Source organism: Myxocyprinus asiaticus, chromosome 14 (genome assembly GCF_019703515.2).
Source record: "Myxocyprinus asiaticus isolate MX2 ecotype Aquarium Trade chromosome 14, UBuf_Myxa_2, whole genome shotgun sequence".
NCBI classification, from domain to species: Eukaryota; Metazoa; Chordata; class Actinopteri; order Cypriniformes; family Catostomidae; genus Myxocyprinus; species Myxocyprinus asiaticus.
This window is the reverse complement of record NC_059357.1, coordinates 9,918,318-9,931,318: the sequence shown is the minus strand read 5'-3', so window position 1 is coordinate 9,931,318 and position 13,001 is coordinate 9,918,318. Positions and strand designations below refer to the sequence as shown.

The 13,001-nt window shown below is 38.8% G+C and overlaps 1 protein-coding gene across 3 annotated transcripts in view; it reads right to left on the bottom strand.

Annotated features, from left to right (window-relative positions):
* Positions 1-952: 952 nt before the first annotated feature.
* LOC127451769 (protein CASC3-like) overlaps positions 953-13,001 on the bottom strand; it is a 32,637-nt gene continuing 20,588 nt past the window's right edge. For all 3 annotated transcript variants that reach the window (XM_051716698.1, XM_051716697.1, XM_051716699.1), the window contains 2 exons: positions 8,861-8,983; positions 953-2,731 (listed from right to left, as the gene is read on the bottom strand). In XM_051716698.1, coding sequence (XP_051572658.1) covers positions 2,693-2,731; positions 8,861-8,983 — 162 coding nt within the window. In that variant the 3' untranslated portion in view covers positions 953-2,692. The remainder of the gene's footprint in view (positions 2,732-8,860; positions 8,984-13,001) is intronic.

The following is a 13,001-nucleotide window of genomic DNA, read 5'->3' as shown; positions in this document are numbered from 1 at the left end:
ATGGAGAACTGCCGCTCACTTGATGTTTTTTATTTTTGGCACCCGAGTAATTTCTAGAGACTGTTGTACATAAAAATCCCATGAAATCAGCAGTTACAGAAATACTCAAACCAGCCTGCCTGGCACAACACAAATCATGCCACGGTCAAAATCACTAAGATCACATTTTTGTCCCCATTCTGATGGTTGATGTGAACATTAACCAAAGCTCCTGAACCATATCTGCATTAATTTATGCATTGCAATGCTGCCACACGATTGGCTGATTAGATAATCAGCATGAATAAGCAGGTGTTCCTAATAAAGTGCTTAGTGAGTGTATATTCACAATAAAAAAAATTCATGTCTTTTTCAGGCCTAGAGACAATTATAAAATTATAATTTTTAAAAAACTACAATTTTACATACAAGTTTTCCATGACAGTGGTAGCGCTGCTAATTTGCCACTAGCTGCAACAAACAGAATTGCAAAAATATGGTTTCCCAGTTCAGCCAAACTGCAGATTTCCAAATCATTGGGCGTTTTTCAACTAATCAAAATAGGTAACCTCCATGTGCTAATTTTCCAGAGGGTAGATATAACATAGCCTAAACAGAATTCATGTGACAGATCATGATTCTTGTGGCCTAGTCTGACGTCGAATTGTTGGTTAAACTACTAAAGTGAGCAAAGGCATATTATTATTGTAAATACGGATGGTGTCGTTGAATTGAGAAAGGTGTTGGGAACTGCCTACATTTGATTTTAGCAATAGCAGTGGTTAATAAATGCCCATCCCGGTTTAAAAACGCCCATGCCAACTTACCACCATTGGTTAATCCAACATCGCTGTATCAAACAATCTAGTTGCAATTCTGTTTGGTGCCTCTTGGGGTGGAAAAACTACACCGCAACTGTACAAAAACCAGTCAAAACCACCTTTTAACACAACAGTCCAAGACAACTAGAATGTTAGATTCAGTTCTTGTTTAATTTCATCTCCTGATATTGCTCCACAAAACAACGTCAACAATGAAACACCTTTAATATTATTCAAACACCTATGAAACATACAAGTCCTCACAGTGTTGTCAGGTCTAATCAAACAAAAACAGATATGTCAAACCAATTAATTCTTTAAGGCATAGAAAGCAATACAACACCAGTCTAATAGTCTTTGAGCCATGTCTTAATGCTGGGAACAACGAAATTTCAGTTATACTGTTAGGTTTTTTTTTGTGGTTTTTTTCCTGAAACAATCATAAAAGGGAACAATTGAAATAGATGCATCAATAGCACTCCCACAATGGGGCAAAGAATAACAGCTCACAGCCAAAGACGCCATCTAGAACTGCTTTCACAAAGGAATATATCTATAAAATCATGCATGCCTGTACAGTGTGCCTGAAAGAAAATAAATGCAACCATAAACTATATATATAAAAAGTGGAAAACAATGGAGAAATGCAAAATAATTTTTAAAAATTAAACTCAAAGAAGCCTAGGCTAGGTTTCCCTGCTGACTTTGTTCATATTGACAGTATTTCTTAGATGACTAACTTTTAGTATTACTCAAACTGGATTCAATATACTTTAATATGTACACTTACAACAGAAAGCCATCAAGCAGTTACACTGTCAATCAAGTCAGTATCAGGCAAGGTTAACGGTTTGTTTTGATATAATTACAGTATTGAATTCAACACAGTACATGTCAAAGATACAAGGGACAGCTGGACAAAGGGAAAAGAGGAAGTTTAAGGGTTTCAGCCCCAGTTTGAGGGAGGGCTAGCACCATCACGGTGGGTAGAGCAGTCAGAAAGGAACAGCACTCTTAATGAAAATTGTGAACATTTTGAACATACAAAAGATACATATTCACAGATTATGATGGGTCTGCCAACATCCAACAGCATTCAGAGTCTAAATACAAAAAACTTGATTTTAAAAAAAAAAAAAAAAAAAGTGGCATTAAATTTGTGTAGGCCCTTAAAGCGACAGTTCACCCAAACACGAACTCACATTTATGTTGTTTCGAACCCATATGACTCTCTTCCATGTGAAGTCATACAGGTTTGAAATAATATGAGGGTAAGTAAATGACAGAATTTTCATTTTTGACATGTTCAGCTGCTTGCTGTACTAAACGCATCATTCCATTCTAAGCATTATACTGATTTGGACCTCATCGTAACCAGAGACAGAGATGCAGGTTCAGATTTAAAAACTCAAGGTCAAGACGAACATCTGAATTCAACACACTTAAGTTCTTAGTAACACATTTCTACCTTCCAATGAAAATGTGAGCAAAGGAGATGCGAAACTGAGGAAAACTATCTGAACCACTTGCTGTCTTGAATGAAGGCATTTAAAAGTAAGGAGTCCAGCAGTCATGTACAATTTAAATCAGTCTGCAGAAGGTGAAAAATGTCACACTCTGTTTAAAACTGCATTTGTCATTCCCAGTTGAACAGCAGATATGGGGAAAACACTATGCTGGTCAAGAAAATAACAAATAGGAATTAAAAAAAAAAAAAAAAAAAAAACACAACAGGACATTGGATGAAGACATTGTGCCCAAGCAAGGCATAATAAAATTCACAAGACAAACAAAAACTAATAAAAAGGAAATTAAAGTGAAAACCTAAATGGTGAATTCAATTTATACAAAAATGGTGCTGGTCCTGACACTCGGCCTCCTTGTCCCATCAGCTAGGAATGAATCTCCTCACTGGGCTTTCTGCTCTGGTCCTGATGAAAAAAAAAAAAAAAAGTCAAATTGAGTCAAACTGCAATTGTTAGCCATTCTGGAACTTCTACAACATTTAGAATCTAAATAAGACATGCTCAATTTCCAAAACCCCACCCCATAGAGACACCATTATACTGTTGGCACCATCAACAACTGGTTATGAAGCTGAATGTGATAACCCTCAAGTTCCGAGGGTGTTTTTAAAAGATTTCTTGTTTCAGTTGCATACCCAAAATTAAAGGCTTATTACTCGACAAAAAACAAAAAAGAGGGTCAAGTGTTTGGTATAATAATAATAATAAAACTTTACATTTTTAATTATATAGATTGATAAATTCTGAGACTCAGACTAAGAAACTGGGAGGGGGGGGATTTGACATTCTATATCAGGGAGTAAATAAGATAGCTCCAAAAAACTTATGTTCCCAATCATGTCACCTGTTACTGAGTAAAATTTTGTGTTGATACAACAAAGCTATCAAAATTTATAGCATCATAGTGTCCAAAAACTTCTCCAAGTGCTCAAAATCCTTTCCAAACAAATAAAACATAATTGTACATAAGAACAAATTACAGTTGAAGTCAGAAGTTTACATAGACCTTAGCCAAATACATTTAAACTCAGTTTTTCATAATTCCTGACATGTAATCGTAGAAAATATTCCCTGTCTTTGGTCAGTTAGGATCAATACTTTATTTTAAGAATGTGAAATGTCAGAATAATAGTTGAGAGAATGATTTATTTCAGCTTTTATTTCTTTCATAACATTTCCAGTGGGTCAGAAGTTTGTTAGTATTTGGTAGCACTGCCTTTAAATTGTTTAACTTGGGTCAAATGTTTTGGGAAGCCAACCTCAAGCTTCTCACAATAAGATGGTGGGATTTTGGCCCATTCCTCCAGACAGAACTGGTGTAACTGAGTCAGGTTTGTAGGCCTCCTTGCTCGCACACGCTTTTTCAGTTCTGCCCACAAATTTTCTATCGGATTAAGGTAAGGGCTTTGTGATGGCCACTCCAATACCTTGACTTTGTTGTCCTTAAGCAATTTTGCCACAACTTCGGAGGTATGCTTGGGGTTATTGTCCATTTGGAAGACCCATCCGCAACCAAGCTTTAACTTCCTGGCTGATGTCTTGAGATGTTGCTTCAATATAACCACATCATTTTCCTTCCACATGATGCCATCTATTTTGTGAAGAGCAACAGTCCCTCCTGCAGCAAAGCACCCCCACAACATGATGCTGCCACTTCCATGATTCATAGTTGGGATGGTGTTCTTCGGCTTGCAAACCTCAACCTTTTTCCTCAAAACATAACTATGGTCATTATGGCCAACAGTTCATCAGACCAGGAGGACATTTCTCCAGAAAGTAAGATCTTTGACCCCATGTGCACTTGCAAACTGTTGTATGGCTTTTTTATGGCGGTTTTGGAACAGTGGCTTCTTCCTTGCTGAGCAGCCTTCCAAGTTATGTCGAGATAGGACTCGTTTTACTGTGGATTTAGATACTTGTCTACCTTTTATCTCCAGCAGCTTCATAAGGTCCTTTGCTGTTGTTCTGGGATTGATTTGCACTTTTCGCACCAAACTACATTCATCTCTAGGAGACAGAATATGTCTCCTTCCTGAGCAGTATGATGGCTGCGTGGTCCCATGGTGTTTATACTTGTGTACTATTGTTTGTACAGATGAACGTGGTACCTTCAGGCATTTGGAAATTGCTCCCAAGGATGAACCAGACTTGTGGAAGTCTACAATATTTTTCCTGAGGTATTGGCTGATTTCTTTTGATTTTCCAATGATGTTAAGCAAAGAGGCACTGAGGCCTAAAAATACATCCACAGGTACACTGCCAATTAAGTACACCTCCAATCAGAAGCTAATTGGCTAATTGTCTAAAGTCTTGACATCATTTTCTGGAATTTTTCAAGCAGCTTAAAGGCACAGTTAACTTGGTGTATGTAAAATCTTAGCCCACTGGAATTGTGATATAGGCAAGTAAAAGTGAAACAATCTGTCTGTAAACAATTGTTGGAAAAATTACTCGTGTCATGCACAAAGTAGATGTCCTAAATGATTTGCCCAAACTATAGTTTGCTAATATGAAATCTGTGGAGTGGTTAAAAAAAAAAAAAGAAACAAAAAAAAAAAAAAGAGGTTAGTAATGATTTTAGTAATGAGATTTCACAGAATGGGTTTCATTCTGTGTCATTTGAGTCACCATTGAGTCTGTTTCATGTACTTGGCACCATCTTCTGGTGGCCATATGTAATTACTGATTGATCACATGACTCTCTACCTAAATATGGAGGACCATCACCTACGGGTGTAACGATCCATCGTTCTGGATTGATGCATCGATCAAATAATCAACGATGCGATGTCAATGCATAAATGGCGATGTACTTTTTTTTTTTAAGATGCAACACGTCCGCACGCATTTCCGTCAGGCGATGCAGCAACCTTATGATATTCATCTCATTTTATCATCGCTAAAAACGCTTCTCATGTGGGACATGGATGTGCGCGGAGTGATTGAAGTCGCGCTGTGCTCCATCCCTACGCGCCCGTCAGCAGGAGGTGCATGCTCCGGTGACAGAATAGTGCAGAGCGTCTCACATGCACGATTAAATCAGGCTTCCCTTGATATCGTGGCGCATTTGAATTCTACAAGATAATTTTCTATTTTAAAGCACTATGGAGCAATTCAACCAATTCAAACGGCTAAACAGCCACGATATTCTGAACAGCGCTGACAAGGGAAGAAGAAAAAAACCTGCCCTGCCACACATCTACACAAACACCATTACTAACATTTATCACAGTAAACTGTAACAGAATTTTAAAATACAACTGTGTAAGTTGTAGACAAGAAAAACATGGATAGCACATACTTTCCTGTCATGGTTATGTAGGCTAATTATTTTGGATTGAAAGACTTGCTTGACTGTTGTAGAGATGACAAATTGTCACTGTAGTGTTTCCCTCATGAGCTGTCATCAAACGATTGATGATCACATGTGACTTTATTTTTTATATTTATTTTTCTGTATTTTTTTCTAGAACTGAAGTATCTTTTTCGTTGTGGATGTTCCAATGTGTATACTGGATTTGCACTTTTCAGAGAGCTCAATAAAATATTCAAATTATATTTTGGTTGCATTTGTGAGATAATGTAATTTATTGTGAAAAATTTAGCACATAATATCGTAATATCGATAGCAGGCCCCTGAACGAAATCTTATCGTGGCAAATACTGAGGTATCGCAAACATCGGTCGTTGGCTAAGAGAATCGATATAAGATCGTATCGTGATAAAACTGCCGATTTACACCCCTATCACCACCACTGGTTGGAGCAATCTGAACCCAATCCAATTGGTTTAGCGTTCCTATAGCATTTCTGATAACGTCATCTGATCCAGGGAAGCTAACATGTTTGTAGCCAGATAGAAAGATGCCAAACAGCCAGATGCTGTGTGCACACATTGTGCTTCATGTGGGTTATCAAATGATCTACACATCTGATTACTTTTTGTGTGGGCTCATTTTAAAGATAATCGCCTCCAAGTAATGATGTGATATTTTATGTTCTGTGAAGTTATAAGTGAAAACGCGGCATATGAGCAACACCTGTTCACATGAAACATGTCAAAGACATATACTTATATTTTTTTCTGTGAGTAAACAAATATGTTGTTGGAAAGCTCTAAAAGAGTAGATTACAACCAGCCTATGACACATGGCTATTTGATGAGTTTGATGTTTTTACTGATTGCAATAATGTACAGTGCAAAATTTAATAAATTATCAAAACGGAACACATCTGGTTTGTCTGCAAATTTCAAAGCACTTGTTCAGTTTTGGTCATAATGCTTACATGCATTGTAAAGTTGAGATTCTAAGGTTTAAAACAATACTTATTTTGTGTTGGTCAAGACTCTAGTTATTACCATTTCGAGCTTAAAGAGTTTAACTTGAATGATCTACTTCAACTATCAGGTTTCCTGCATCCCAAATTTGGGCTGGCCTGTGAACAAGATGCTGAGAAAGCAAGACTCATCACAAAGTTGCTCATTTAATGCAAGTTTACATCAGAATTGTTTTTCTTTTTTTACAGGAAGAACAGATTCCATGTGACCAATAGGGATGTGCCACGGTTGTTGACTAATCAACTAGTCATCCAAAAACAGACTAGTCGATTAGTGGGGTCAACTAATAACATTCATATTTTAAGTGGTGGTGGTTTTAATGGGAGACGCAATTCTCAAATTAATTGAGGAGACGCAACTTCTCTGAGAGCGGTTTTTGCGTGATTATGGCTTGCTGTGCTTATGTGAATAATAGTCCCCACAGTAAAACCCTCTACAAGAACTTTCGTCTCTTTAATGCTTTAAGTTTAGTGTATTTATGCACCGCTGCTGTTACCGCCATCAGTGCACCACATCAACAACACATTACAAGACGATCACTGTCGGACGTTAAATCCTCTGCTGTGAGTAATGCTCCCAAATTTGAGGTGCTTTGGAGAGATTAAAGTCTTTTGCTGATTCTGTCTGAAACGGATTAAATAAATAGCTGCAATAAAATATGTTTAAACTGCTTGATGTCATGAAACAGATGCATGCCCACGTTATCTTGCAGTAGGGCTATCAACTGAGCAGAGAAAATAAATCTGAAAGTTTACCTTAAATATTTTCAAAATTCAAATTATATTCAAATTTTAAAGTCAGCTGATTTTTAAATTAAGGTTGTTTCCTTAGTCCACAAGAGGACACAATAAATACATATGCCATACAGCACCATTATATTATTGCAAAGAACATTCCTGGCTGTAAAAAAAATAAAAAAAAATAAAAAGCATCTCATTTTCAACTAATGTGCATAAAATAAATAAAAAGTTTGTCGGTCCATATTCTCAAATTTTTACACTTACACTATTGCCACAGTATACTACCCCAGATCCAAGCTATAATAACAGTGAAATACCACATTGTTTTTCATTCATTAGTGTATACAGGGTAGCAATATTCCCAGATAGCAGTGGTATTCGGCTGAACTCAGTGGTGAAGCGGCTCAGACTATGAGCCCAGGCCAGGGACTGTTCAAACATATGGAACACAACAGAATAGAACAGAATGCGAGAATCTCGAGACACATTTCCAAGTTGAACATCTTTCCTGACAAAGCATTTAAACAACTCATTGCTTAATCTGAGAAACGCTTGTATGAGAGCAAGACGCAATGGCCAAGTACCTCCACCGCTTTTGCAACCATCCATTTGTTTTTCTATGTAAACACGCCCTAGACAAATGTCTTTGTTTCAGTTTATTCAACGTCTCATGCAGGGGCGCTGTTTTTTTAGATGCCGTTTCTAATTAAAAAGAACTTTAAAAAGCATCCTGAAATACTTGCTTTCTGTTAAACCTTTTTTAGTGCAGGACTTTCCTGAAGTCTTTGTCAGTTCTTGGCACACATCCAAAATGCTAAATGTGCATTTTTTTCTTAAATTTGAAATATATTCGTATTTTAATTTGATCTTGCAGTTCTGCGCTTTTGAGTGCACACTGTGCAGCGAGGATCGCCTTGAGACTCCCAAGCATTCGGTTTACATTGAAGCGTGTCATTGTGCATTCAGCATACGCATAAATGGTTTTGCCCCGCTCTGTACTGGTCTTTCTTATTTTTTACTATGATAGTTTTGTGCAATAAGACATTATCATTATTTAGTCTATTTATATGTTGTTTCACAACCATTAGTTACCATGTCGAAATGCTGCGCTTGGCATCCAAATATGCCTCAAATGCGTTTGATCAGGGTCAAGTGATCACAAGAGCCTACTTTATACATTATTATTTTTATCACAGACTACTCGTTCAAACAACCGACCGACTAGTCGATTATGAAAATTGGTAATTTTGCACATCCCTAGTGAACAACCCCTTAGAAGGTAGCTGCCAATGTAGGCAGAAGACACAAAGGCAGTTCACTAGGTTTAAGAAAAGATTCTATGCTTAGTTCAAACTGAAATACAGAGATCCATTAGCAAAATGTTTAAGAGGCCAATCTCAACCATGAGTGTGCTGGAATGTGAGTGTAAAGGTGTGTGTGTGAAATTTGCTATTACCTCAGGAGGGGGAGGTCTGACTGTAACTGGATGAGAGGAACGTCGGGGCGGAGAGCGTTTGGGCAGAGCTTGCTGCTGTACCGTATCGTAGTATGTCACACCACCATAAACCTGTGCCTGTGCCTGGAGAGAAAATGCATAGAAAGTAATTTAATGTCCTGTTTTCAGGTTGTTCCTATTTGTTGTATTTTCTAGAGCAGCATAGAGTTCTTCCCGTTTCTGCTGTTCACCTCATAATGAAATTAAGCATTTATGAACAGAAAATGTTTCATAAAATAAAGCCTGTATCCTTGGTCTCCTAGTCCGAATGATTAAAACTGTAAATGAATGCAGGACTCTAGTTACTTTTACATGCCTTCATTCAAAACAGCAAGTGGTTTTAGATGTGTCTATTTTGAAACTCTGCCCTGTTGTACAAATATTTTTTGGAAACATTTGGCTTTCTTAGGAAAGGATAAAAAGTACTAGTAAAGCCCCTTTCACACCCCCAGCAACATCACCCAACACAGTGACATGATCCAATGATTTTCAATGAGAGCAGAGCGACTGAGAGGAGCTGTAGGGACCGTGGCAACAGAGGTTGCCATCGAGCGACAAGACAGTTTTTTTTTTTTTTTTTTTTTGATTTTCCCCCTTTTTCTCCCAATTTGGAATGGCCAATTCCCAATGTGCTTTTAAGTCCTCGTGGTCACGTAGTGATACGCCTCAGTCCGGGTGGCGGAGGACGGATCCCAGTTGCCTCTGCATCTGAGATAGTCAACCCGCGCATCTTATCACGTGGCTCGAGCATGTTGCCACGGAGAAATAGCTAGTGAGGAGGCTTCACGCCACCCACGCTCAACTCACCACGCGCCCCACAGAGAACGAACCACATTACAGTGATCACGAGGAGGTTACCCCATGTGACTCTACCCTCCCTACCAACCAGGCCAATTTGGTTGCTTAGGAGACCTGGCTGGAGTCACTCAGCACGCCCTGGGATTTGATCTAGTGAATTCCAGGGGTGGTAGGACAAGACAAAGTTGAGAATATTTCAACTTTATGCAAATGACAAGTGATATTCAGGAGCGACTACCAATGAGAGTGAAGACAGTGGAGCTCACATCATCCGTCTCCAGGCAGTGACTGTTGAGATACTATGGAGAAGTGAATCGTTTTTGTTAGTGATTTCAGTTCCATGTCATTTGTCTATAAACACATACATGGGTATAGCTTAATAAAAATTATGTGTGGGAAACTGTGTCAGCATTCTGAGTGAGTTTGATTCACACACTGATAGATTGTAAATCTTGTTCATGATATGATGCATTGATAGTGTTTCCATTTTGCACAGGTAACTTTTATTACAATGTTACTTATGCATTATAAGTAACATTGCTAACACTGTTCTACATTACAGAGAAATAATAAACCATAATAATGAGCCTTTAAAATATAAATTTTATAAGCGCACGCATGAAGCGAGCTGCAGGTACACTGGCAAAAGTGGTAATGATTCTGAATGTTTTGAAAAACCAGCAAGGAGACTGTCTAAACATTTTGTTAATTTATAGAGAGAAATGCACATTAGGGTTGTGCCGACAGACGATGATCTCGGGGTTCGACAATGGTCAGAGTGATCACCAATAGCTGATGACTTTGACCATGTCAAGATGATATGTGGCTCGTTTTCCCATTAATGTATTAAATTATTATTATTAGGCTATTATAATTATCAAAATTAATAATACAAATTATTTACCTGTAGACACACACACACACACACACACACACACACACACTTGAAGAAACGCACTTTATTATATTATTAAAAGTGCTTGCCTCCCCCCTCACCAAACATCCCTTATTACCTGCGCTGGAGGGCTTTTGATCTTCCACGGAGGAAGCGCCGCAGGAGACGTGGCAAGTGAGCAGGTGTCGCGGTTAGATGGAAGTACGGCCTGGCTTCGAATCTTGCTCGCCGGTCCGGCCCTTCCAACACCGGATCTCTACTACCGACGGCACGACATGTGGCACTCACTGGAGATAACTCATTGGTGGATTCGCTCACTTTCCCCTGACTCGCCTGCCGGGACCCCTCGGTGCATTTAACCCAGGACACGCCGAGGAGGAGTGAACCACCTTAATCTCCGCATCATCAGCGGTGTAACAGCTACTGCTAGTGAACCATTACCGCTCAGAATTGCACTTACCAACGCACGGACATTGGTAAACAAAACTTTATTACATGACTTTTTTATTTCACAAAGCTTGGGGTCTTCTCTTTGTCACAGAGACTTGGATTAAAACGGAAGACTTAAGTCCGTTTTCTGAACTAGTCCCTCTGAACTGCTCATTTTCCCCTCGGACCACTGGTCTCAGCGGAGGTCTGGCTTCGGTTATAAAACACACACTTCACTGCTGCTCCGTACCTACAGCTATATATCATAGCTTTGAGGTTTTGTTGCTCCATATAGAACTTGGTAATCCAGTGTTGTTCATATTGATCTACCAACCTCCACAACCAAACAAGGATTTTATCAAATTAATTTGCTGATTTTCTAGGGGGGTATTGTGACAAGCTTTGATAGCATTATACTTTTGGGTGATTTTAACATTCACTTATGCTGTGCTTCTAATCCACTACCTATGGAGTTTTCAACCCTTACTGACACCTTGGATTTTGTTCAGTGGGTAAATGGCCCCTCTCATTCACATGGTCATGCACTTGACTTGGTATTAACACATGGAATATCTGTTGACAGCATTGAAATCTGTGACAACACCTTTTCTGATCACAATCCAATCCTATTTTCAACCTCTCTCTCTCTGACTCTGTGATGAAAGTCCTATCTCAGGTACATTTGTCACGTATATTTTCTCCACGCTCCTCTACAGACTTCTTAAATGCATATAACGAGGTCCGTAAACCTCTGGATTTTGCATCTTCATCAAATAATTGGGATGCTGAGGAACATTTCAACTTGTTCAATTCCATCTGTTCAAATACCTTAAACTCTACAGCTCCACTAAAGGCACTTCACCGAAAACCAAAATCAGAGCCATGGTTTAATGACACTATGCGATCTCTCAGACAGATCTGCCAGCAGGCGGAACGTAAATGGAAATAGGACCATCTACAAGTGTCTTACAAAATAATGAAGAATGCACTGTCCACCTTCCAAAAAGCTGTCAAATCTGCTAAATCGAAATATCTATTTTAGAGATTATAACTAAAAATTCCCATAGACCCAGAACTCTTTACTCCACCATCAATGCCGTTTTAAATCCTATTACAACTATTTTTCCTGAGACATCAGTGGATCCATGTGAAAATTTTCTTAATTTTTTTACTAAAAAGATTACCAGTATTTGATCTTAGCTGCTGCCAGATGTTCATGACCTGGTTGAGACTCCATCTTGTTCAGCTGTTTAGAGTGAATTTGAGCTGGTTTCTCTCCAATTCTCTAAATCCTACCTTATCTCCAAATGATGTACCACCATGCTTTTTCAAGCAAATATTTGACACTATTGGTCCAGATTTACTGTCTGTTATTAACAACTGTCTCTGCACTGGGACTGTCCCGACTTGCCTTAAACTTGCAATGGTTACACCTCTCCTCAAAAAACCCACTTTGGATCCCGCTATCTGTATCAATTTCAGGCCTATCTCTAACTTGCCTTTTATTGCAAAGATTATGGAGAAGGCAGTTTTAACCCAGTTGCAATCATTTTTAAATATGAACTATCCTTGAACCTCTCCAGTCGGGTTTCAAGGCTTTGCATAGTACAGAATCTGCTCTACTAAAAGTACTCAATGACATCCTAATGACTACAGACTCTGGGAATGTCAGTGCCCTGGTCCTCTTAGATCTTAGCTCAGCATCTGACCTGGTTGACCACAATATCCTTATTTCACGCCTTGAGCATTGTGTTGGTATTCAAGGTACGGCTCTGGATTGGTTCCGGTCATATCTATCAGACAGAAGCTTCTCTGTTGCAGTGGGCCACCTCTTCTGTGGCACAGCTTACCTGTGGTGTTCCGCAGGGATCGATCCTCGCTCCAACCCTATTTTCTTTATAGATGCTTCCTGTGGGTGCTATTTTTAACAAATATGGGGTGTCATTTCATTGTTATGCTGACGACACAGATCTATGTACC